The sequence below is a fragment of the Dermochelys coriacea genome, chromosome 3, assembly GCF_009764565.3.
Source record: "Dermochelys coriacea isolate rDerCor1 chromosome 3, rDerCor1.pri.v4, whole genome shotgun sequence".
Lineage (NCBI taxonomy): Eukaryota > Metazoa > Chordata > Testudines > Dermochelyidae > Dermochelys > Dermochelys coriacea.
The window spans coordinates 206,762,360-206,790,344 of NC_050070.1; the positions used below are offsets into that span (position 1 = coordinate 206,762,360).

Sequence of the window (27,985 nt, forward strand, 5' to 3'; positions counted from 1 at the left end):
GCACTAATACAGGGATGGGTTCTCCCATGGCTTATGGACAGTCAGCCTTGGACTTCTTGTTTTTAAAAAGTCTGTCTGGCCTTAAGAAACCCATCCTTCTCTTCAGGAGAGAGCAGATAGCTTTCCCATGATGCTGTGTGCATTTTGTCTGAATAGGGCTCCTATACTGGAAAATACATGTTTGAAAAGGTTGGGGAAATCAATACACTGAGTTATTCATTCCCACTGACTGTCTGTTTCTCTTTTTTTATCTGATATTACTTTAGATGAGTTGGAATTTCTCTGAGAACACTGGCAGTTTGGAAGACTTAATGTTCCTGTCTGTATGACAATCATTCAACAAACATCATTCCTTATAAACCCAACTAATTTGTAATGTGAACTAATATAAGTTGGTTGGAATTAGAAATTTAATGTATGAAGTCTGAAAATATAGTGGATTTTTTTGGAAAGTTTGTTTATCCACTTATTTTTGTGTCCTTTTGAACGCTATTTTAAAATCAAATTTAAATCTAAGTTACTTAGGTGTAGCATCTTGTCATTTATAATGTAGCCCTGAATAAATTGCTCAGATCTATACTTAGGCTTTTAGGAGAAAAAGGGTAATACTGAATACTGTACTAGCATTTTTAAAAAAATCTCTCTCCAATAAATAAACTGTCAAATTGTTACATGTCTGATTTCACTGTACATCATAAGTGTTGTTCCCTCCCCCCATAGGGTGAAAATAAACTTCATAAAACTCAAAAAATACTTAAAAGAAATACGTGAACGGCAAAAAAATGCTGTGTTGCGAAACCAAGAATTTTTAAAGGAGTTTGATCGTATTGAAGCTCATCTTAGGACTTTTACAAGTTCAGAGGCACTTCAGAAATTGAAGGTAATACTTGTTTAAATACCATAATACAACAGTTGTAATAATACAGAGGAAACTAGATTGATTTTGGCAACATGTTACGCACATCAACATTTCAGATATCAGTGAATCCTAGTAATGTATTTTTGCAATGCTTAATCTTTGTCCCTTTGGGAGTAGAGAAACCTGAAATGAGCTAATGTGACTTTGTAGACATATGGGTAGTCAGTAATGCTTTATTATAGATTGTGGTTTAGTTTTGTGAAGTGCTGAGTGTATCTTGTGAGGTGCCAAGTGCTCTCAAATCCCTTGGAAGCAAGGAGGAATTGAGGATGCTCAGCACCTTGCAGGATTGTGCCATGTATTTGCAATAATATTGTAGTTCTCTGTTATCATGCCAACTATTAGCCAAGTAGATGCTGCTGTTCCATGATCAGTTAAATTGGAACTTTGGGAAGGTTATGCAAAATTTTCCTAATGATTTCTTTCTAAGATTTTTATTCTTTCACTAGATGTTTTTCAACTTTTGTAACAAAACATCATTACATTTGACATAGCAAAATAAAAAACAAGTAATGAAACCAGCTGGAAGACCATCCTAGGATGGCCGTAATTGGTGTTGTCCTGCTTTGCTCATCACTTTTCCTCTTACTTTTCTATATTACCTCTGTTAATGCCATCGGAAGAGTTTTAAGGGCTTGTCTTCACGTACAACTCTGCCTTGGTGCAGCTGCGCCACTATAGCACTTTAGTGAAGAAGCTACTACACTCACAGAAAAGCTTCTCTTGCCCGTGTAGTGAATCCACCTCCCTGAGAGGCGGTAGCTGTGTTGATGGGAGAAGCTCCCGTTGACATAGCACTGTCTACATGGGGGGCTAGGTTGATATAACTACATTGCTCAGGAGTGTGGATTTTTCATGCCCCTGAGCGATGTAGTTATACCGATACAGGTCTGTAGTATAGATCCGGCCTTAATTGACTGATGAGGCTGTTATGTTCGACATAGTTCAGCCTTCTCCTGCCTTTCTTTACTGCTGCTGATGTATCACCAGTTAATTGTTTAGTGACAAGATTAATGGTGACCTCAGATTAGCTCTGCAATTTATTTGCATGCTTCATTCTTGTTGGTTATAATGCCATAATTTTTTCATTAAAAGCCAGTTCTCTAACATTTTGATGGCAGGCTCAGCAACAGGGAAATGTGATTCAGATGAAACCACACTTTTCCAAAGTTGATGAGAACTGTAATCATAGAATCATAGAATATCAGGGTTGGAAGGGACCTCAGGAGATCATCTAGTCCAACCCCCTACTCAAAGCAGGACGCTTTGAAAATCCCCAATTTTTGCCCCAAATGGCCCCCTCAGGGATTGAACTCACAACCCTGGGTTTAGCAATCTAATGCTCAAACCACTCTTTGCTATTGGGATGATAAATTAAGGGAACTAGCCCTGTGGGATGCTTTACCTCATGTACTTTGAGTATAGATGGAAAGTGAACTAATAGGAACATTTTAGCATCAAATGACCAGATTAAGGGGAACCAGAAAATTGTAGAATTCGTACTTTTATGCTCATCTGTGGTGGCTGTTTCATGCAGAATCAAAAAGAAATCTGATAGCTCCCAGCCTCTCTCCCCATTCAGACCCCTTACCAGCTATGTTTGCAGCCCTCATTATGCAAAAGAACTCATTGCTGATCTCACTGAATGTAATGTAACCAAAGTATGCCAGTTTTATAAAGTGAGACATTTTCTTAGTATGAAGGAGATTATGAAACTAGTGCTTAAGTCTGTTCCTCTTTTTTCATTTTTTACAAATTTAAAGGCATTTAGTATGTAATGTGCAAAACAAAATAGTCTTCTCTTACTCCTTCCACTGGCCAGTGACATGGTACAACCACGGCCTTTCTCTTCTTAATGTATTGGATCCTGGTCTCTGTCTATTACTAGAAAGATCTATTTTATTTGACGCCATGGGAGCGGGATGTTGCAATTAATTTTAGAAAGGCAGATATCATTACTATCTGCATTATTGGTTGCTGGCTCACATGATGTAGTAGCTGTGCCCCAAGGCTCTGTCATTTTGGTCATCAGTAATTTCTTATGGAAGGTAATGGACATACAACTCCTCTGACCCTAAAGTTTTGATGGTAATGAAGAAACTTGATGCTTGTAGGAATAAAAGTAATGTTTATACTCACTTCATGAGTATTCTGAGAAAGAGTAAATTGCATAGGGAGGTTGTGGAATCTCCATAATTGGAGATTTTAAAGAGCAGATTAGAGATGGTCTAAATATCTAGTCAGGGTGGTTTAAATAATATCTAGCCCTGCCGTGAGTGCAGGGGACTGGACTAGATGATCTCTAGAGGTCCCTTCCAGTCCTATGATTCTATGATCTGCTGAGGCCGTAATAATATATCATCATCATAATTACCAGTCTGATCACTTTTTTATGAAAATTTTTGACTTTTCAAAGAAAAGTTTATCAAAGAAAAGCTTTTTGTGGAAAGTGGACACTTTTTATGAAAAGTTTTGTGTCATCAAATATCCAATTTTCTCTTGGGAAAAACAGTTTAAAGGGGAAATTTTTGACCAGCCTTAGTCACATAATATTGACATAGTGATTACATTTTAATCTCATCCTGATAAATTTAAATTACTTCTACCTTTTCAAAATGTAGCTTTCTGACACCAAGCAGAAGAGTAAAATTTTCAAATGTAGCGATTTCTCTGCTGTTCAGAAAGGTACAGTCTCTGATCCAGGTATATCTCTAGATCAGTGGTTACCAAACTTCAACAACCTGTGAACCCCTTTCACTAAAATGTCAAGTCTCGCAACCTCCCTCCTAAAAATGAATATTTCCAGGGATTTTCTCCTTTACCTGAATATAAATTATAAAAGCAGTGATCTTGGAAATATAAAATTTGTTTTTATGATGTGCTTATTACACACTATTTATTATTATTTATCATTATAGTATTTTGATTACATTAGGAAAACAGCAACAATCTTCCAAGATCTCACTTTCGTAGCTTGTATCACTTTGAATAAGCCTGTTATAAGACAAGGCCCCTATGTTTCATCAAGGATTATCAGATGTGAAACAGCATGAAGGTATTTAAGAAGCCAACTCAAAGAGTTCCTTCCTTCTACACAAGCATTCAGGTCTTGAGCAGTCTAGGCAAACAACACATGTTACAACAAAGCTTAAACTTGTTCTTCATAATAATTTTAAAAACAACACTAGCTGCCTATTTAATTTTAAAAACAGCAAAAAATATCCACCTCCCTTTCCATTTCTTATAAGAAGTCTTGAAGTTTAAATCTCCTCCGTGTGATAGATATACTTGCTTTGATCTGCTTAGCTCTTGGAAGTCCAGGGGCTCCGGGCTGCTGGCCCCATGCTGCCCAGGGTTCCTAGGGACAGCTTTGTCCGTTATTAGGGAATTTTTTCCCAAGAACCCTCTGTAACATTTCATGAACCCCCAGGGGTTCACGAACCCTAGTTTGGGAACCACTGCTCTAGATGATATTGGTCACAAAGGACAAAGGTTGTTTTTTTTTTTTTTTTTTAAAATGAAAGGATGTGTACAGTAGGCTCTATGTCCAGATTTTGAAACTTAAGTAAGTGGCCCAAGTTTTTAGAACCAGCAGCTCCTGTGGAAGTCATTAGGAAGGAAGCTGAAGAGACAGAGATGTGAGGGGACTGAGACTGATAATGAGAGGAAAAAGGATAGCTGAGAAATCCATTTGTGTTGGGAAGAGGGAAATAGGTAAGCATTCCTGAGACAGAGAGAGGATGAGGTGTGAACATAAACAGAAGAAAAATAGAAAGGAAGGAAAAACGTGAAATTATACATGAGAATAGGAGAGAAGGCAACAAAGGGGGAAAAGTAAAGGAAGAAATGATGCACAATGCAAATGTTAGAAAATTTAACATTTTTTGTCATTTCTGGCTCTCTTCCCTTCACACACATCCCAAATCCCTCATCAGGAGGTACCATATGAGTCCCACAGTGCATTTGCCTACCTGGGCCTTTGTTTTCTTAAATTTGTCCATGGAAATCAAAATGATTTTGAACAGGTGTCTCAAGTAGACTTGACCCTTCAGAAGGATTGTGCCAGAAGGTCATATAACTGTAAAAGAAAAATGTCTGTGAGTGGGTACAAAAGGCCTATCTGGATTATTTTATGTACCCTACCCTAGTGCTTGATTTGCCCACCTGCTTCACCTGGCAAGAGTTGGCATTAGACCTCCGCCCACAGAGTTTATTTGGCAGCTATTTCAGCCTTTCTTGAATATGGTGATAGTAGACAGGTTTGCATGCAGGCCACCACAGACCACTGTTTAATAAGGGGCTTGCTATTTTAAAAACAACAGAAAATATAAATAAAATGAACCCCCCTTTGATACGGTATATTAATGTGGCCCTAAGTAAGAACACAGGAATTTCCATGTTGGATTAGACTAGTGGTCTAGCTAGTCCAGTATTGTGTCTCTGACTGTGGCCAGTATCAGCTGCTTCAAAGTAAGGTGAAACTTCTGTAGGGTTTGAGGTTGGCAAATGTGTAGTACTATAACTAGATAGTCTTGTTATCTATTTGTGTGTCCAGTCCTTTTTGAATCCTTCTAAGCTCTTACTCTCAGTGATATGTTGTGGCAAAAAATTCCACTCGGTAATTTTATACTGTGTAAAAATGTATTTCTTTTTAATCACTTTTAAAAATGTGCTGCCATTCATTTCATTTGATCCCCCCTTGTTTTTGTATTCTAAAAAAGAGTGACTAGCAATGCCTCATCTGCCTTCTCTATACTATTCCTTCCTTTGTATCCGTTTGTCACGCTCTGGCCTGTTCATCTTAAGGTAAAGCTTTGTATTCTCTTTTCATATGGAAGTTTTCCATCCTTCTAATCATTCTTGTTCCCTCTTTTGGAACACCCTCTATTTTGGATATGTCATTTTTGAAATGGTTTGATTAGAACTGTTCATGCTGATGAAAATTCCTTTTGAATTCTAGTACCTTTGAACTTAAATCTCTGATTCGGAAGGTCATTTTCCTGGAGGCAGTGACTTCAGTTTATAGAATGAATAATTTTCAGGTTCTAGTGGCTGACTCACCTTTATAAAATTCTTCAGAAGCAGAGAGAATCTTTGGAGGAAATTTAGGATGTGTTCATGGGTGGCAATTGACTTCCACTTTAATAAGTCATGCGTGCTGCTAACATCCTATGCCTGCATACCCATCCTAATAACATTTTTTTCTTAGCTACCTCTGGCTTATATCTGTTAACTTTTTTTTTTTTTTTTAAGTCTGTGAGCTGCACCTGTAAAACATCCTTTCCCCACATAGCTGGAGATCTGTTAGCCATGCCCCAAATCCCAACTATGCATTTCTGTAGATGGTATCTGGTGGAGCATGCTTGGTTTGTAACTCCTTGCATGGGCTGACTTGCACCATACCTCTCCTTTAGAGTAGAACTGTTAACAGCTCTTCCTACAGACCGTATGCACCTGTGGTTGGGACAGGCAAGATTGGCACCTAAAGTTATAGATATCCTTCAGATTGGTGCATTATTCAGTGTGTCCTTATAAACAAAATGCGATACACATTATGATTTAAAGTGGGCCCAGTATAAGTAGAGAGATGTTGTAAATGAACTGATGTGGGCCCCAATTACTCTATATACTGTTCTGTATGTGATGTCTTCAGTACTCCCATTTAGAAGTTCTTATACCATCATTTCATTTTTTTTTTTTTTTTTTTTTTTACTGGGTTGGTGCCATTTTTACTCAGCTCGTTGGACAAAGCACAGCTCTCAGAGCCCTTGTGCAATGCTGTTGGAATGATTCCACTGTCTGATTTCCTATTTGTGGCAATTTTCAGGATTAAATGGATTAATAGAGAATTATGAAAGTAGTAATCATTCAAACTGGCATATACATGTGCAGGCAAAAATTAAGTTATTAATTTTTAACACTTTTTTTTTTTGGGTGGAGAGAGAATGCCCGTAGGAATGAATTAGCTTAACTCCACGTACCGCGTATTAAATGGCTATTGTTACCAACTACTTTTCTTTACAAAAAAAGCTTAACTTGTTTCCGTGTGCTTCTGCAGTTTGGTCAGTAACTGTTGGAAGCTTAACTGAAATAATTTATTTAAGCTTTTGGGAAAACTGAGTAGTTAAACATTTCATCAGTTTTGAGCACCAGGTGTAAAATGCTTAGTTGAATATAGACTTTTTTTCCTTGTGTTATTTCAAATTTTATGAACAAATATATGTGGAAAAGAACAATTTTTTTATATGCAGATTGAGAATTAAAGTACAGAGCTGTTCAAATTGATTAGTTACCAGATGTATTTCTCCCTGTATACTACCCAATTCAAAGTACATAGTGAAGTGCACCCACTCAGGACCAGTGTAATCTGTTCTTAAGGTTTACAATTACTAACATACAGTACTAATTATAGGTGCTGTATATGCTTAGCTTCTAAGTAATAGTCCTTCTATGACTGCATTACTTTTGGTCAATTAAACAATGTAGTGGAGGAGAAGACATTTTTTTGTAGTTCTTTGTTAGTAACACTAGAGCAAGTTGTTTTTTTCACGCTGTGTTGCTCTTTGTAACATCTGCAGTATATTTTCTCATTAGAATAGCTCAGTAGATTGTAAACTGACTTACAGAAACCAATACAAAATTTAAAGCTCAGCGTTTCACTGCAAAGCAGCAAAGTTATTATGTAGAAATAGCCAAAATAATCTGGAATTATAAAAAACATGAATCAATGTCTGAGTCCACAAGTTGTTGTTACTCTTGAGAATCATGAAACGAGTGAACACATGAAAACCCACAGTAGGATGCACAAGCCACATACAACATATGTTTTTCCTGGAAACTAAAACGTATTTTGAAAGGAATGTTGGATTTTTGGATGTTTACTTATGAGCTATTAAACATCTTTATTTTTCTCAGATAAGATTACATCTTTGTGAATAACGAATCGTCTTAGATTCCAGTTCATCACTTTTATGCCCTTGATTTCTTTGATTACTGTACAAATTGTGCCATATAAGTATTTGTTGATCTGTGTGTGTATGTATGACTACATTTTTATAATACATAAATCATTTATATGATGGGTCTATTTATATGTAGGTACAATATGAAGGAGAAATTAAAAGTATGCTGTCACTTCAGAAGAATAGCATGCCAATAAAAGGTGACGAAGATAACAATGAGCAGGTAATGGAAAAGAAGTGGAAAACTATATATATTTTGTTATTTGAAGAACACTTAGATGTTCTCCTCTAAGATCTACAATTCAATAAATGGTGGTGGTTGCAAAATGCCTTTTAAGTGTGGAATTTTTGCCATATCATTTCTATTGTGAAATAGTGCTTTCACAACAAAATCAAGCAGATAAATTGAAAAAATTGCACTAATATTTTTATCATGGTAAAAAGAGAACCATAATAAACTGAAGAAAAAGACCTGTGTTTGTGTTTTTTTCTGGTCAGCTGCTATTTTTATATTTTAATACCAAAGATTGTGAAAACAATTTTAAACTCTGAAAAATATTCTTAATGAAATTACACAAACTATAGTAATTGATTTATGTCATATTCATAATTTTGTACATTTTGACCTTTTCTTGAAAGAAGCAAAAAAAATTGCATATCTAAGCAACAGACAAAAAGACTGACAAGGAATACTTAAATATATTCTGCTATATATCTGCAGTAATGCAGGCTTCTAATCCCTCCTCCTATCTCCGTATAAATGATACAGTTCAAGACCATAGCTGTTTTCTTCACTAAAAGCAGTAAAGCTCTTTTAGATGAAATGTCTAAAAACATCTTGTAATAACTTAGAGCATGCTGGCAAGAGTAGTCACTTGTGACTATGTGTGAAACCCCCTCAGCTAGTCGATATTGTAATAAGCAAAAATGGTAGAATCACTCCATTATTCAGAAAAGCCAACAGCATGCTTGTCCCTTAGGCTACAGCATTCATTAAGAAAAGCTTACTGGGCTGAAAGCTGGAAACAGATGATAACGGGATATGATTTTCATATTTAATGCATTCCTTGGAAGAGTATGTGTGCTGCAGATTGATAGAAGAATCAACTGCTACTTTACTAAAAGACTTTCTAGTTTGCCCTATAGCTACCGATGGAATCATTCAGCCAAGAAATTAACTTTTTCTCCTTTTACCTGCTTTATATATCTGCTAAGCAGGCTGCCTGGCTGCCAGTAAATGTTATTATGCAGTTAACTGTTTGGTATTTAAGACTCTTATCAGAAAAGAAACAGAGGCCATACTATTTTGTTTTTATAGTAGGAGGAAGGTTTTCGTTTTTCTTTCTTCAGTGCATTAGCCGGCATTAATCTGAGTTTATGGGAAGTTTTCCCCCGTAGATTAAAAAGTTAAAAACCTTGAATTTAGAGCATTTTTTAACCTATAATATACAAAACAATGGATCCGGCAACCTTGACTTGTATAAGCAGGCCTTTAAGAATGCATGAATTACATATATTCAGTTTAGATGTACGGGAAGTCATAGAGTTCTGAAATGCTGAATTTTTCTATTTTTTAAATAACGTTTGGTTTGAAAATAATTTTCATAGAAGATAAACATTTTAATCTATAGAATTTTTTCCCTTTATTGTACTTGTTACATAAATACCAGAATACTAGTGTTGCTATGGTTCCAAAAATCTTTTTCTCATTCAAAATAGTGAAACATTTTGGGTAATATTAGGAAGCTTAATACGAACCCAAAATTGTCAGTTTTTATTGCATTAAAATGATAGTTAAAATTGGGGGAGGGGTGAAGGTTTATTTGCTCTGAAATACAAAGATGGCGTCTTTAAATTGTTCTGTGGGTATGATGTTTAGAGAGAGGTTTTATCTTATCTGAGAAGAGGGTGGGTAACATGAACACATTAGTGCAACTTAAAACAAAATATCCTTTTGGTGGGTGGTTGTAATTCTGATTTTAATGGATCTTTCTGCAAGAAATAATCTGAAGAATGTCATCACTTGTTTATATCTCATTTCGTTTTCAAGAATGTTGTAACGGTTGTTTTTAATTTTGCACTATTTTTGAGCCTAATCATACCTTTTTCCTTCCCATTCTTAAGTTGACTTTAGATCTCTTTCATTTAGATATGTAACGAAGGTGAAAGTCATTCTGGTGCTTGGGGTTTGTGCAGTGCCATCAGCATCACTCTAAAGTCCTGCAGTGAATCAGTGACAATGCCACTAGTAGAATGCAGCACAGAAGGTTTCTCTATGAGGTGGATGGTTGGCACACAGGGTGGTATTGTGGATGGGAAGGGCTATGGACTCTGCCACTATTTGGAGTCTACGGCCCTACTGCCCCCATAAATTTTGGAGGCAGGCAGCAGAAACTTCTTGAAACTTGTAGGCCAAAGCAATGGCCTCAGGGAGCTGCACTTCACACTGATAAGTAGATAAGGACTTGGGTTTCACCTCTTCCACTGCCCTTGCCTACACTTTTCCTGCAGAAAGTCCAGTTTCTGTCTTTTGTGGGAGGGTAACGTGAATAATCCCCAAAGCATAAACTAATATAACTATAGTGTACAAATTGTGTTCATTGATTTGTTGCATAGTATGGCTTACCTTACAACTATTGCCTTTTGGACCAGCACTCCAACAGAGTAATGGGCCTGGCCCGCATTCCTCTCTCTGACTTCAGTGAGAGTTTTGCCTGGCAGGATCATAGCCTAAGTAGAATTACAGTATTTCTGTACAAAAACCAAGGAGAAAGTGCCACATCTTTTTCAAGACCTTATTAAAATTATACAGCAGGTTGTCGCAAGTAATGACAGTATATCCAATTTTAATTCTGTCTGCCTTTACCTAAATGATATATGTGGCTCTTACATGATTTATTTTTATCTGAATAAACTGTAGTGTTGGGGGAAAATAAGCATAATATTTTACTGTTTAGTCTGAGAAACACAGCTAGGAGAGGTCACCCAATAAACAGGTTCTAAAATGCTTGGCTTGCTTAAAAATGATGGTATCCTTAAAAAAGGATACTAATGCAAGACATGAAGGCGAAGAGGATGTATATATTTTGTGTATGGAACTTATTGAGAGAACACATTTGGAAGTAGAAACTTCAAGAGAATATTGTCTAATGTTTCTTCCTGTTCCCAAATATATATGAATATTAGTCAGTCAGTATTTGGAAGGAATAGGTTTGGTTATTGAATAAACTTAATGCAGTTGGCCATCTTAAACTGAACTGGATGTTAATGTAATTCCAAATGTGAATGGTGACATGCAGTACTTGGACTTCAAAAGCCTGACAGGACTGGACTGAAGGCATCTGGGGGGCTTAACTGTAAACAGACACAGATTTGGATTTTTTAGCAGCACTTTGCCCTGAGAAGCTCTTGCATTGTTGTCTTACGAGTCGGAAGAAACAAGCTGATATCATGCTGTAGGTTTATATTTTAGAGTTGTTGTAACTAAATTGAGTGTCTGTTTAGCAATGTATTATATAGGTGTGTTTATTTTCCCATTTTTTCTTTCTATAAATGGTGCTTAATGTGATAGGGAGGACGTCAAAGGCAGGTTTTCTGTGGGGTAGAGTGACTAAGAGAAGCTTCCCATCATGTACCTACTGTTTCTAGATGTGATGGAGGAGAATGCTGGCCCTTAGCATTCTTTCTTCAAACATCCCATAGATAGCCCATGTCATATTGTTGTAGGTAGCTTACCAATTGCATTTATCTAGCTGTTCCAGTCTAACACATGTCCGTTTCTCTCATCATATGTTGGGAAACATCTAATTGTTGGGGAATTGAAGAAGGGTTTTTGTTTTGATTTTAGCAATTTTTTTGTTAATAAAATAAAACTAACAGCCCACAAAAACTTTTTTTCCATCTATAAGATTAAACCCCATTTTTTTATGCACTGTGTTTTGGGTTTTCTTTATTTGGGAATGCCAGGAGAAGAGGATGCAACATAAATTAAGTGCGGTCTACTCTATATGCTAATTTAGTTGAGCCTTCTCAAAATAGCACCTTGGTACCCAAAGTAAGAGAGATTGAAGGATGGTGTTGGGGGGAGAAATTACATTCCTTTAAAGACTTTATCACAGGATTCTCCCTTGTGGGTTTTGTGCCTACAGTATGAATCAAGTGAGAACTCCCTACATTCTATAAGCCTTTGGTTCTCTGAGTCAACCCCTCCTCAACCCTCTCTGAAAATGCTCCAGCTACAGGTATTTTAGAGGTCTTGAAATACTGTAATCTGTTCCTGTCTGACATTGGCAGCCAATGGAGGATCTCCCTCCTGGAGTTGTACAACGGTTTCCAACTACTGCAGCTCTGCCTTTCATTTCTCATCCCACTTGAGGTAGATGCCTGGTATCCTTTATAGGATAAGTTCCCTGGCTTCTGCTTGGGACATAAAACTTTTTTTAGTTTGTATTTAATCTGTTTATTTCCTTTTACAAAAGCTGCATTGACTCTTCCCCAGTATATTGTGTTAATCTATGTGTCGGATAGTTCCGATCTTTACTTTAGTTTCAACCTATTTGCCTAGTACTGAAGTTAGGCTTACTGGCCTGTAAGTGCCTGGATTGCCTCTGGAGCCTTTCTGGAAAAAATGGCATTACATTAGCTACCCTCCAGTCATCTGGTACTGAGGCTGATTTAAGCAATAAGTTACATATCACCGTTAGTAATTCTGCAAGTTTCATATTTGAATTCCTTCAGAACTCTTGAGTGAGTACCATCTGGTCCTGGTGACTTATTACTGTTTAATTTTCAGTTTGTTCCAAAACCACCCCTATAGACACCTCAATCTTGGACAGTTTCTCAGAATTAATGGGAATACACCAAATAGCCGAGATATCGACGATTATGGCACTGAAGACTGAGATGGATGATGTGGATTGGTACCAATGTTCTAGAGATACCCAGTTACATTGAAAACACCACAATGGCAGTGCCTAGCACTTAGGGAGCTCAGTGATGAAAAAATTACCTTCTATTGAGACTCAGATCTTTGTGTATCAGGTCTTTAAACCACTCTGAGTTTCAGTGTTTCAGGAATTCCAACCCTGGATCAGTTTGTCCCTCAGTAACCTCATCCTTCTCCTTGAAAAATGAGAATTCTGTGACTTTCTGAGCACAATTCCTTCCTCCTTTAGTGCCATGGCAGCTATCTATTGGCGGAGTTGTTTAGCTTGGGATGGGGCAGGGGTCTTTCCCTAGAGGAATCGCTTTCAGCTCTGGGTTTCTGAGTTGTGTGTGCCATGAAGTCTGGCTTCTGCAACCTTCAGGGCATTGTGGGGTTTTTTTGAGTCACAATAGCCCTGGTCTTTTGATGCTTTGGAAACTTTTTACCCCAGAAACTCCATGTCTTTTAGGACAATGGCATTGTAATCATGCAAGTTTGCAAAAACGTCTCGGCAGTGAAGTATCCTAATTTGTGGAAAACAGAAGACCTTGTATGACAATGCTATCTCACATCTGTTAGAGAATTAGTTTACCAGTGCAGCCTACCATACAGACCTACATTTGGCCTGTTTTTTATTGCTGTGGTGAGGAGTCAATACCTAGTCATGGTAGAGCTTGTCGATGTACAGAGAGTAGGAACTCAGCATAGACTCTTTAACAGCATAGACCCAGCATAGATGCCTTAAAAAAAGGAGTACAGAGTATGGAAGCTTCTAACTTTCAAACCAGAGAAACTTTATACTGAGTAAAATTCAAGGTTCTCCAGATCCCTGATCTAGGTTGCTGTAGTGCCAAATATCAGAGGACATCAAGGAATCAAACTAGGTACAAGAAGACTCTGGACTGCTGGGCATTCATGCTGAATAATAAGACTTAATGCTGACCAATGAAGCTTCATGCTGCCACCTCCCCTGGAATGGCTCACTGGGAATTAATGCTTACCTGTAGTGATCTAGTGATGAGAAGTTTGGCCTGGGCTGTATCTCAGGTGTCTCATCTAGTACAATGTCAACTGAACGCTACAGGTGAGACTGTGTCCTCATTGCAAAATAGCTGAATTTTGATGCATTAGGAAAGTAAACATTTTATTCTTGTTAAAGAAAAGTGCTTTAAGAAGGGCAATATTTTGTGTGTGTGTTGTGGAGAATGAGAGGAAATACCTGGGTAAAACAAATAGAAAAGATGGCAATTGAGAGGGCATAATGGATAAATTAATTTGCTGTTTTCCTGTGGAGATTTGACTTCAAATGTGTCTTAGCTGCCAGTGAGAGTTGTGTGAGATTCTATAATTTTTTTTATAATTTTAGCTAAATCTCTTCCCACTTCCCCGCCCCCCCCCAAAAATGTACCTCCTTTTCCCTTCATTTTATTTTGCTAGTGGATGAAAAACTACGCAGGAACCAATTCTTTTCTTTCAAATTCTAAAATTCAAAGCAGATGAAGAGAAATTCTTATGATCAAAAAGGAGTTTGCTAGCAAGGCAACTTTTGCTATAACATGCAGAGCTGATAAATTCTGATAAATTCTGTTTTGGAACACTAAATCCAGGAGCCACTAAATCCATAAAACATTTGCTGGATAAATTTGAGAGCAGAAAATCAGAGCCAAAGGATAATAAAGAGGAACCCAAAGTAGTAGTGATGAAATAAATTGTAAGCTTAATCTGAGTAACATACTCTGAATCTTTCTGCGAATACCTTAGTTTATGGAGTTATTGGATTTTCTTTTATTGTGTGTATAAAAAAAAAAAAGAGAGAGAGAGAGAGCTGTACTGTGAAGTTTTGTCACATTACCAGACTAGGTAAATTTAAGACCCTTCCACAGAGAGGTGGTAGCTGAACCTGTGTGAAAGATAAGACCACCCAATGAAAAAGGATGGAGGATGCAACAATGATGCAGTCTACGGGACTCTGTTGTGTTGTCATGCTCAAAAGTATTAAGATGTTGTTAGAATCCTTCTCTTACTAGTCAGCTAATTTTGGTTCAAGGTCTGTTTTTACTGACACTGGCCTCCTACTTCTTCTAGTAACCATTCCACAGAAATCTGTTTCATTTATTAAGCACACATGGAAAATCAAAACAAACTTTAAAGTACTTGAAATTTAGAAAGTAAGTGGTCATCCGTTTTGGAAAATTTTTCATTTAAGTTCAGCCAAGTCCTTCAGAGGGGAAGTGTCTCCTGCGGCTACCAGAAGCCTTTGAGAAGAAAGAATTAATTCAGTGGTGGATTTTTGACACAACTGTTGTTGTTCCTGCTATTGAGATAAACATACAAGAGAGAGAAAAGGCCAGCAATGAAAGGAAAAAAGACTTCTGTTTCCCTAATGCTTGCTTCGTTGATGTGTCTTCAGCAGGTGTGCTTTAACATCTGTACCCAGCTCAAGTATCCAGTTTGGGTTTGGTCCTTCTTCATATTGGGGTAAGGTTGCTTACACTGCTTTAGCCTGTTGTGCTGATCATAGTGATGATATGGAGCTCGGCTAATTTAAAAAGTTGGTTAGACAGAAACCCAAAGAAGGATAGGTGTGAGAGAGAATACAATAAATGTCACAGAAGGGTATTGTGTAGGGTTCAGCTATAGGAGTGGGGGTTCTCATTCAGTCTGGTCAAAAGATCTTTCAGGATCAGAAGAAGGTGGCCCAATGGTGTGATGGTAAATATCTGGATGATGTGGTGGTGGCAGTGGTGGTTGATGCCAGTGATTAATGCTCTGGGACACTTGTAAACTTACTCCTTCTCGATCCTGAGTTTGCTACATCCATTATGAATTGCCAAGTGCTTTCCTGTAAAGCAATGCTCAGAAGAGGTGGCAACTGTGTCCCATTAAAATTAACCAATTAAAATAGTTTTTACTGGTTCATATTTGTACATTTTCTTTTATCCGAGTACCTTAGTTTGTTGCTAAACCAATTTTATAAATTTATCAGGAGATATGACAACCCTTGTTAAGAGTTTTTTAGTTTAGACAAAGTTAGTTTACATTAGTCCTTTGAGTTCATTTTGTATCTTTTTTCCACTATAACCTAGTTATGGGTATCGCGGTTCTATAGGGATATGTTGTCTTGGCCTTTATACAGTCTCTCTCTCTCTCTATTTCTTGCCAAGACATAAGTGTAGCCTTTAACAAGGGCAAGCTCTGCAATTCTGAGACGGAACCTTTGGGCTCCAACAACCCTTGCTTCTCACTGTGTGCTCTCCACAGCCAATCCTAATGAGTTCAGACCTCTTTTGAAGACTTTTACCCCTTCAGGAAGCAATGCCTTCAGAAAGTGTCTGCAGTGACACTAGGCAGCTGTTTCAAAACAAGATAGCATTTATTAATCAACAGGAATACAGCATCTGAGAGCCCTTAGGTAAGCACAAAAAATACAAGCTTCAGACAGAGTCCATATAGGCAGAAGCAACTCTCCTAAACAGTCCATGCCTTCCTGGAGCCCATCTTCTTTCTCTGTCTCTCTGGCTTTGTGTCCCTGTGTTTGAGGCTGTCTGCACTACAGAGCCTATTCCAGCATAGCTCTGCTGACATAGTTCCCTAGTTTAGGTACAGTGAACACCGACAGAAGCTTTTCTGCTCTTGTAGAAATACCACTTTCTCAAACGACGTTAGCAATGCCAGTAGAAGCTCTCTTCTGTTGATATAGCATGTCTACATTGGGAGTTTTGTCGGCATAGCTATGTCACTAGGGGATGTGGCTTTTTTTCACATCTGACTGACAGAGCTATGCCTGTATAGTTTTAAGTGTAGACCAAGCCTGAATTTTTTGTGTTTCTGCAGCAGCACACTTTAAAACACAGCCTCTTCACACTTTGTCTGTTTGTTTTCCTACTCAGGACTTTTCCACTCTGCTTCTTGGCACAGAGTTGGAGGAAATAACGTGCTCTTGGCTGCTGATCGTTAGGATTAATGGTCATTGGGTATTCCATTCATATGTGTTAATTCCAGCCAGTTCTTATGAGTGATCTGGTTCAAACTCAGACAGACCCATTTGTCTAATAACCTCTTAACCTGAGATTCAGCTATGCCTCACTTCCCCTGTTGCCAGAGTAAGAATTAGCCCCTTTATACTCTGTGTGATAACTGAGTCACACACGTTGTTGATAAAAATATTATCAATAAAGTCCCATATTGGTTTACAATGATTTTTTTCAGTCCTTTACCTATTTTGGCTTGGCAGAACTTTAATTCAGGGTATAGACCTCAAAACAACAGCTCTATCCTACTAACATAGGAATTTCCTTACTGGACCAGAGCAGTGGTCATCTAGTTTAGTATGTCTCCCACAGTGGTAAGTCCCCAATGCTTTAGAAAATGATGTAAAGCTGCCATAATGCCCAATTAGGTAATTTATGCTTGGGAGAAACTTCATCTTAGCCCAGGTAGTTAGCATTTGGCTCATGCCTTAAAACATGCTGCTTTTGTGAATCACTGATATGTTTCAGTGCATTTTATCTTTTGTATAAAAGCAACTGTATATTAAAAAAGTAGCCATTTCCAGTAGAGATAAGGAGGTTTTAGTACCATTATACAAGGCACTGGTGAGACCTCACCTGGAATACTGTGTGCAGTTATGGTCTCCTATGTTTAAGAAGGATGAATTCAAACTTGAACAGTTACAGAGAAGGGCTACTAGGATGATCCGAGGAATGGAAAACCTGTCTTATGAAAGGAGACTCAAGGAGCTGGGCTTGTTTAGCCTAACTAAAAAAATGTTGAGGGGAGATATGAGTGCTCTCTCTAAATATATCAAAGGGATAAATACCGGAGAGGGAGAGGAATTATTTAAGCTCAGTACCAGTGTGGACACAAGAACCAATGACCAGTTTATATCCATTTGGAAGTTTAGACTTGAAATTAGATGAAGGTTTCTAACCATCAGAGGAGTGAAGTTTTGGAATAGCCTTCCAGGGGAAACAGTGGGGGCAAAAGACCTATCTGGCTTTAAGATTAAACTCGATAAGTTTATGGAGGAGATGGTATGATGGGATAACATGATTTTGGTAATTAAATGATCTTTAACTATTTATGGTAAACAGGCCCAATGGCCTGTGATGGGATGTTAGATGGGGTGGGATCTGAGTTACTACAGAAAATTCTTTCCTGGGTATCTGGCTGGTGAATCTTGCCCATATGCTCAGGGTTTAGCTGATTGCCATATTTGGGATCAGGAAGGAATTTTCCTCCAGGGCAGATTGGAAGAGGCCCTGGAGGTTTTTTGCCTTCCTCTGTAGCATGGGGCACGGGTCACTTGCTGGAAGATTCTTTGCTCCTTGAAGTCTTTAAACCACGATTTGAGGACAGGCAGGCCAGTCCTCACCCACAGACAACCCACCAACCTGAAGCATATTCTCACCAGCAACTACATACGACACCATAGTAACTCTAACTCGGGAATCAATCCATGCAACAAACCTCGATGCCATCTCTGCCCACATATCTACACCAGCGACACCATCACAGGACCTAACCAGAACAGCCACACCATCACCAGTTCATTCACCTGCATGTCCACCAATGTAATATACACCATCATGTGCCAGCAATGCTCCTCTGCTATGTACATCAGCCAGACTGGACAGTCCCTATGTAAAAGGATAAATGGACACAAATCAGATATTAGGAATGGCAATATACAAAAACCTGTCGGAGAACACTTCAGCCTCCCTGGACACACAATAGCAGATTTAAGGGTAGCCATCCTGCAGCAAAAAAACTGGACCAGACTTCAAAGAGAAACTGCTGAGCTTCAAGAAAAGGAGTACTTGTGGCACCTTAGAGACTAACAAATTTATTTGAGCATAAGCTTTCGTGAGCTACAACTCACTTCATCGAATGCATTCAGTGGAAAATACAGTGGGGAGATTTATATACACACACACAGAACATGAAACAATGGGTTTTATCATACACTGTAAGGAGAGTGATCACCTAAGATGAGCTATTACCAGCGGGGCGGGGGGGAGGAAGAAAACTTTTTATGGTGATAATCAAGGTGGGCCATTTCCAGCAGTTAACAAGAACATCTGAGGAACAGTGGGGGGTGGAGTGGGGGGAGAAATAAGATGGGGAAATAGTTTCTTTATGTAATGACTCATCCACTCCCAGTCTCTATTCAGGCCTAAGTTAATTGTATCCAGTTTGCAAATTAATTCCAATTCAGCAGTCTCTCGTTGGAGTCTGTTTTTGAAGTTTTTTTGTTGAAGGATAGCCACTCTCAGGTCTGTAATCTTGTGACCGGAGAGATTGAAGTGTTCTCCGACTGGTTTTTGAATGTTATAATTCTTGACATCTGATTTGTGTCCATTTATTCTTTTACGTAGAGACTGTCCAGTTTGATCAATGTACATGGCAAAGGGGCATTGCTGGCACATGATGGCATATATCACATTGGTAGATGCGCAGGTGAACAAGCCTCTGATAGTGTGGCTGGTGTGATTAGGCCCTATGATGGTGTCCCCTGAATAGATACGTGGACAGAGTTGGCAACGGGCTTTGTTGCAAGGATAGGTTCCTGGGTTAGTGGTTCTGTTGTGTGGTGTGTGGTTGCTGGTGAGTATTTGCTTCAGATTGGGGGGCTGTCTGTAAGCAAGGACTGGCCTGTCTCCCAAGATCTGTGAGAGTGATGGGTCGTCCTTCAGGATAGGTTGTAGATCCTTGATGATGCGTTGGGGAGGTTTTAGTTGGGGGCTGAAGGTGATGGCTAGTGGCGTTCTGTTCTTTGTTGGGCCTGTCCTGTAGTAGGTGACTTCTGGGTATTCTTCTGGCTCTGTCAATCTGTTTCTTCACTTCAGCAGGTGGGTATTGTAGTTGTAAGAATGCATGATAGAGATCTTGTAGGTGTTTGTCTCTGTCTGAGGGGTTGGAGCAAATGCGGTTATATCGTAGAGCTTGGCTGTAGACAATGGATCGTGTGGTGTGATCTGGATGAAAGCTAGAGGCATGTAGGTAGGAATAGCGGTCAGTAGGTGTCCGATAGAGGGTGGTGTTTATGTGACCATCGCTTATTAGCACCGTAGCGTCCAGGAAGTGGATCTCTTGTGTGGACTGGTCCAGGCTGAGGTTGATGGTGGGATGGAAATTGTTGAAATCATGGTGGAATTCCTCAAGGACGACTTTTCCATGGGTCCAGATGATGAAGATGTCATCAATGTAGCACAAGTAGAGTAGGGGCATTAGGGTACGAGAGCTGAGGAAGCGTTGTTCTAAGTCAGCCATAAAAATGTTGGCCTACTGTGGGGCCATGCGGTACCCATAGCAGGGCTGCTGATTTGAAGGTATACATTGTCCCCAAATGTGAAGTAGTTATGGGTGAGGACAAAGTCACAAAGTTCAGCCACCAGGTGAGCCGTAACATTATCGGGGATAGTGTTCCTGACGGCTTGTAGTCCATCTTTGTGTGGAATATTGGTGTAGAGGGCTTCTACATCCATAGTGGACAGGATGGTGTTTTCAGGAAGATCACCGATGGATTGTAGTTTCCTCAGGAAGTCAGAGGTGTCTCGAAGATAGCTGGGAGTGCTGGTAACGAAGGGCCTGAGGAGGGAGTCTACATAGCCAGACAATCCTGCTGTCAGAGTGCCAATGCCTGAGATGATGGGGCGTCCAGGATTTCCAGGTTTGTGGATCTTGGGTAGCAGATAGAATACCCCAGGTCAGGGTTCCAGGGGTGTGTCTGTGCGGATTTGTTCTTGTGCTTTTTCAGCGAGTTTCTTGAGCAAATGGTGTAGTTTCTTTTGGGATCAGAGGGTAATGGCTTGTAGAAAGTGGTGTTGGAGAGCTGCCTAGTAGCCTCTTGTTCATATTCTGACCTATTCATGATGACGACAGCACCTCCTTTGTCAGCCTTTTTGGTTATGATGTCAGAGTTGTTTCTGAGGCTGTGGATGGCATTGTGCTCTGCACAGCTGAGGTTATGGGGCAAGTGATGCTGCTTTTCCACAATTATACCTGCCTCTGGAAATTTCCACTACATGCATCTGACAAAGTGGGTATTCACCCACGAAAGTTTATGCTCCAATACGTCTGTTAGTCTATAAGGTGCCACAGGATTCTTTGCCACTTCAAAAATAGTTTGCACTTTACCTTTCATTGCTGTGATTTTGCTGTTATGGAGAGTACATGACTAACTTCTCTCCTGCAACCACCAAACTGAAGGTAGATCCTCCAGATGAAGATTCAAGCGAGTTGGAAAGAGAATATGGAGAATTTTTTTATCACAGCTGTACATGGAGTACTTGCTTTCTGGATAGCAGACTTCAGTTTCTAGGCTATCACTCCAGAACCTTTCATAAACACAACTTTTACAAAAAGTGAAATTGGGCAGTTGGACTTCCAATTTATGGGCTTTCTGTGTGTAAAACTATAGAGAATACATGATTGCCCAGAATGTTAAACTAATATAATTGACATAAGCTTTGTTTAATATGCCATTTGACAGAATGCTATTGCCATTCCATGCAAAAGACTGTACATTAAGTGAAATGCTGTGAAGACTCTTAATAGCAGATAAAGCTGTGTTCTTGTTCTTGTAGTTCAGCAGTAAACAAACCTAATGGCAACATTAGCATTGTCAGTTTTTTCTAAATACAGGGTTTATATTTGTTTTCCAGTATTTCTCTCTTGGTGCAGCTACCTTTGGTCTGGATCCTGCAATGTGGTGGTTGCTTCCTGTGAGGTGCTGACAGACTTAATCTCCTTGTGGCTTCCCTGGAAGTGGAGGGTCCTTAGTACCTGGCACAAGGGCACTCAATATCTTGTAGGAATTGGGCCATTCAATCTTATTTTAGTTTTTATAAAATAAATGGACAAAGAAAATGTTTCATATGTGGACTAGCATAATATGTATTTAAATATTTAATATTTAAAATATTTAAATTGTATAGGGCATTTGCTCTTCAAAGACCGACACAAAACCTTTAAGAAACTCCATTTACTACATAAAATTCATTCTTAAGCCATCTCAACCTCTATTTTTCAGATGCTGCCGGTTGCAAGACAGACAGGAATTAACACCAGGACAGCCACGTCAAGAGGATTGTATCATCCAGCAACAATCTTTATGGGCTGCCAAATGTCAGCCATCTCAAGCATTGAAGATTTCAGTACACAGCAGAAATCTTCCCAGCCCACAAAGAGATTTTCAGTTTCTGACCCACATTCATGCAGACAGGCAGCACAGAGCAGTAATATGACAGACAGCTATGTAGTACAAACTAATTGTGATATACGGTGCTTAAATAAGTCTGACAAAATAGATGGGAAGACATATCTCCAGATGGGTGAGAAAATGCCAGTCACACCCAGTGTATCACCTGAGAATGGACAAACTCATTGCTTAGAGATAGAAAGCAATACACATGATGGCAATAGTAATTTAGTAGAAAGCAAAAAATCTGCTCAACTCAACTCCCTGTTACGTGAAAGATTAAGTCCAGAGAACAGAATCACTGATTTAAAGAGTGACAGTTGTAGCAGCTCAGTAGAAGAAATAGTGACAAAGGAGCATTTTGTAGCAAATGAAGAAAGATCTAAACAGCCAATCCCATTGGTGTCTGCTCCTGAACAACTTGTTTCTGGAAATGAACAGCCAAGAGACAGTTTCCCAGGTATGACGATAGTATTTGTGTGATGGCCTTGCTGTGGGCAAAGTGCTGTCTTCCCCCATTGATCCAGGTTTTCAGAATACACTCATCAGCACAGGGTCTGAGTGCCTCCACAAATGGAAAGGAACGGCTAAGGCTCGGTTTAACAGGCTGTGGAAGGCAGTGCAAGAGGATTCTGCTGCTGTTGAGTGCTGTAGAGCAGGCAGCATGGCCTAGTGAACAGGGCACTCCCCTGGTTGTCAATAGGCATGGATTCTGTTCCTGGCTCTACCACTGACTGGCTGTGTGACTTTGGCAAGTCACTTCCCCTCGGTTTTCCCTTCCTCCCTGTGTGCCTTGTCTGTCTGTTTGGTGCAGGGACTGTCTCTGACTCTTACTGCTTAACACAGTGGGGCCTTGATTTTGGTTGGCACCGCTAAATGCTACTGTGGAGTCTTCCTCTGCTGTGTGTCTGTGAGCTGCAGTGTTGGGGAAATGCTGAAGCTGAGCCAATGAATCCGCCACTTTGCAGCTCCGAAGGCCTAAACTTTCCACACAGGGAGCATGCAGAGGTCCCAACTGCTACTACTGGCCCTAGCAACAGAACAGTTCTGCAGCTGTTTCACATCAGACTGCTTAGCTGTGGAGGAGTTAAGAGGACTCCTTTGTACCCTTTCTTTGAATCCCAGCACAGAAGCATGTTTTCTTGGACTTTGTCTTGGTTTTGGGGTAGCAAGGGATCTCTGTTTCCCCTGTTACAGTGGTTTGTCTGTGAGAATGGTGCATTTGGAACAGTGTCCCCATTAGTGGTGCATCTGATTGGTATGACCAAAGGTGTGATTCACAGTAGTACCAACCACACACAGGACCATTAAGAACTCTGTGAGGAACTTGATCCTGGCCAAATTAGCTAATTCAAATAGGCATTTCTCTGTGACCAGCCTCAATACCAAACATGTAAGGATTTGCTTTAGAATAGATGGGGATCCAGTTTGCTGACACATGCCTTTCTTTTGCATTGGTGGATATGTCCAAGGTCCTGTAAAAGATTTGGTAGGACAAATCACAGTTTAACCTGACAGCCCTGGCATGGGCACATCATCTGGAATATCCAGATCTGCTAGGTCTCTCCAAAGAACTGATATTTTTATTTTTTTCAATCCCAGCTCTCTCTTTTTTTGGTGTGGAGGCAGGAGTTGGAGGTCAGGCCTATTGATACACTGGTACCCACAGGTTAACAAGTGACATGACTATGGAATTTGGTTCTCACTTGGCTTTTGGGTGCTTTCGTTGAACCACCAAGAGATTTTTCTCTCCCATATCTTCCTTTGAAGGTGGTCTTTCTACTGACCATAACTTTAGCTAGTAGGAGAAGGAATGACTTTGAGATCCAAGACCTCCTTGATAATCCTTCTTTTGCTGCCTTTCACAAGGGCACCAAGGTGTTTTTATTGCCATGTCCAGAATTTTTACTAAGGTACTGTAGTATCAGATCTTTCTATTAACCACTCTAATGTTTGTTTTACTTACTTGGGAAACATGCTTGGTCTCTGCCTCAGGTTGATTTTGTTCAGAAAGTTTGTGCAGAATAGTTAATCTATTTCTGAGAATAAAGCTACTGAAAAATAGGTAGGTTTGCCAATGATACAATATTTTCAGATGATTAAAAAAATATTTATCTAGTGCCTTAAGTCTTTAGAGGAGAAGCTTGAAATTTGCCAGGGAATTGTCCTGAGTGCAGAGAGGTGCTATTTGCTATCACTGTGAAAATCCATCCAGATTTGACTAAGGCTTGGTCTGCACACCAATATGGCAGTTATACATGTGATTTTCTTCTTTTACTAATGTAGTTATACTGGAATAAACCCTGCATACCAATATAGTTCTACCATACTGGAAGAGGAATAAGATGTACTGCTATAAGACACCTTTATACCATATAACTACGTCCACACTAGGGGGATTGGTCCACTTTAACTATATCGGTATAATTAAAACAGTACGGCTTTTCGTGTAGACAAGATTTTGTATAAGATTTAGGAATGACTATTTGTACATGTAGATGAATTCATTACATGCTTACTCATTATTCTCTGAATGTCCCATGCCCTGCTGAGAACCATGCTTCATAGGCATATGATTCACAAACACTGTTTCCCACAATCAAAATATCCTTTGGCCTAGTGGAAGAACCATATTTCCCCCTACTCCCAAAGCCAAGAACAGAACCCAGGAACCATGATTCCCAGTTTTGTGCTACAATCTGGCAAACTACCTACTGGGAAACTGTGTCTTAGCCCCCTCTAATGGCTTGGTGCACAAATGATAACAACCCACTATTATCTGCTAATGGAGTTATTATTTTTAGCTCAAGTGGTAGAGATGAGTAACTCAAGAAAATGGATCAAACTGCTCTTAAGAGCTTGCAGAAATATTCTCCTCTGCCTTTCCAGTAAATATGGCAATTTTCAGGTTAACCCAATTTTCTAAGTCATATAAGGATTGCTAAAATGGAGCTTTATAATGGAAATTACTGGCAACCTTAATGAGGGGGGCGGCTACTGCCTCTCAATGTAATGATTACAATTTTTTTGGACAAAAGCTGGCAGTCTCCTCATATTACCCTGCATACTTCTTGTTCTCTTCTTTGGCATCCTGTTGCCTTTTTTGTGGTTTTTCCATTTCTCTTGCTTTCAGGACTCTGTTTGCTTTTCATTGTCTCTACTGTCACTTTGACATATTTGCCACTTCTCCAGTTAATGAAAGAGTGTCATTATTTGAGGTGGAACAAGACAACACCAGCCAGGCTTATATTAGCCTTAGGGCTCTGCAAAGCAGATTTGGCAGAATGTCTGTTCTCTCCCCTTTTGCTCCCCAAAGAAATGTTAAGGTGGTCAGTGTCATGTTTGAAAAAATACTTTTAATTTCGGAATGTAATATTTCTTTCTTAAGGGAAACCATAAGTTTGATTCAAAATCAGAACTATTGGCTACTACCTCAAATTTCCCATGAGGGTAGGGGGAGAGCTTCTGTGTCTTTATGATGTCAACCCTACATTATACAGTTCTAAGGTTAAAGTAATCCAGGTCTGAATTTTTTGTTCTAGTTCTCATAAAAGTTTGATTTTTTCATGCTGCAAATTACAGGGAAGTTTGGCTCTGCTGTGTGTACCACAACTGGACACAAGCTATGCTTTAAGCTTCAGGTGTTTGTGCAGTACATTGTGACTTGAAGCTGTTTTTCCTTTGAGTACTTTTCTGTTGTTCAGAAATGGCAGCATAATATGTATAAAAGCAACATAAAATAAATAAAAGTAATAGCTTATCTCTTATATTTATTCATATCCTGAATGCTGGAAACAGAAAATAGAATATAAGATCTTGTCATTATTTGTATCAAAAACTATTTTTCTGAAATCTACCGTAATGCAAATAAAAATGAAGCTCAGTGTATGGAAGGGAGGAAATGTTCTGTTTTGCAGCACAAGCAAGACACTGTGAACACTCTGGTTAATTTTAGAAATAACTGATAGTGCAGTGAATCTTGTGGGAACTTGAGAGTTTCATGGCAATGTTAATTGATTACCGAATTGTTTGATACATTTTCATGACATTCTAAAAATGCACCAGAAAATGAAAATGTTAGTAGTGCTTATTTTTATTTGTATCGTAGAAGATTAGTGCAACCTCCTTCTGCTGAGCAGCAAGGGGAATCAGCTGCCATGCACAACTTCCAAGCCAACAGGCATATAGCTCTGCTCCTGCACAGATTAGAAGCCCCAGACAACAGCTGCCTCCTCTTCAAACACACTTTTGCCTTCCCAAGACCGTTTTTCAGGCCATTCTTCCCCATTTTATCAGAAGAGATTTGCTGGAGGAGGCTGTCTTAATCCTTGTTGCTGTTTTAAATTGTGGAGGATCCCCTTCACTTGCAGCGCAGAGGAAGCATAGGGGATCCACTGAACACCCCTTGTGAGGAAACCATAGAATAATACACAAATATGAAGAAGGAGGTTAGGTAGTAGATGGACAAGTTAGAGAGTTGAAAGATACTAAGGAAATAACCATTTTTTTGGATTTATGCAGCACTAACTGACTGACAGCTTCTTGGCAAAATGTTGAAATATGTGGCCACTCATGCAATTGCATGAACACATTACACATGAGACTGAGCAGAAGGAAATAGTCCAAGGGCTTTGGGAAATCTTTACTGCCCGGCAGGCCATGGAATATTCCTCTGGTTGGTTAAGAAGCGGGGCCAGCCTATTAGAAGTATTCCTTTCGGGGCAGTCCCTAAAGGAAAAAAAAAAAGCATAGCAGCTTCAGAGAGTGTTTCTGTAGGTTGAACATGGGTCACAAGGGAGTTTCTCCAAAAAGGAGAGCAGGGTCAGCATGTAGGGAGAGTACCTGCAGGGTTAGGAGTATGTCACGGGGAAATTTCTGGGTGCTGTAACGTAGCATGCAAGTCCCTCTTATAATAATAGTTTGACATATTACTTAAGGGGATGAATCCAAGTACAAGACTCAAACATAGTTCCTCATTTCCAAGTCAAGAGGAGCTTTGAGCATTGCAGAACAAGTGCTTCGTCTGTTGAGAGAGAGGTTTGTGGTGTTCATCAAGAACTCTGAGAATGACTCCAGTGCCACATTGATGGATTCCAGAGAAAGCTGCATTCATCCCCCTTAGGCAAGAATGTTTATGAAAGGAATAAAGGAATGGAAACCTGGGATATCTGGAGAACCCTGGAAAAATGTGCAGAAAGGGCAGAGGTTTTAGACTGTATGAATTAATACATATATTAAATGTACTTGGCTGGGTCTCATTGCAATGCAGTACAATGTATATTTTTTGTCATACTCCTGTTACTATGTTGGCAATATTTGTCATATTTTTATTGCAGGTCGAGCCCAACACACAGATAGTCTGTGGCCCTCTGAAAACACACTGGAGCTAGAAGATGAAAGTTTAGACAGCAGCAGTGACCTTACAGTTTCTGTGAGTGAAGAGGATCAGATAATAAACACAGTTGAACTACAGCAGAGCCTAGGAGATGTGGATTGCAAGATGGCCTTAAAATCCATGAACTCGGAACAAGAAAAAGAAACCGGATCCACCAAAGAACATTTTTCTTTGCAAACAGTAAGCTGCCCTATGACAGACGAAGACTCTTCAGCTAATTCAGCAACAAGACAGTAAGCCATTAAATATTTTCTCACTGATTATTTAGTTAGGATTTTTTTCTGGAGATTGTGCTATTGACAATCTGTATTACTGTAAAATATGTATATGAACATGCAACTTTCTTAGCTGCTACAAGCAGACATTTTAATGAGGGTCTATTTTTTGTGATGAATTGACTTTGGAACTCATCACACAATTTGAGATGCCTGTTTCTATAATTTCCATTAAATGCAGATGTCTTACTGTTTTCCTTATTTTAGTATATCAGTTCAGTTTGATGATAGAAATAACTCACTAAACAGTACATTTCATGGTAATTTGAATTTTTCAGGTGGTTAAACTCCCTGGGCATTCAACTTAA

The 27,985-nt window shown here is 39.2% G+C and overlaps 1 protein-coding gene across 6 annotated transcripts in view; it reads left to right on the forward strand.

Moving 5' to 3' along the window:
* The window catches only part of KIZ (kizuna centrosomal protein), a 108,862-nt gene that overhangs the window by 26,805 nt on the left and 54,072 nt on the right, over window positions 1-27,985 (forward strand). For 4 of the 6 annotated variants that reach the window (XM_043512166.1, XM_038396414.2, XM_038396411.2 and 1 more), the window contains exons 3-6: window positions 721-880; window positions 8,018-8,104; window positions 21,840-22,467; window positions 27,344-27,635. In XM_043512166.1, coding sequence (XP_043368101.1) covers window positions 721-880; window positions 8,018-8,104; window positions 21,840-22,467; window positions 27,344-27,635 — 1,167 coding nt within the window. The remainder of the gene's footprint in view (window positions 1-720; window positions 881-8,017; window positions 8,105-21,839; window positions 22,468-27,343; window positions 27,636-27,985) is intronic. The other 2 variants (XM_043512165.1, XM_043512167.1) reach the window with 2 other exon arrangements.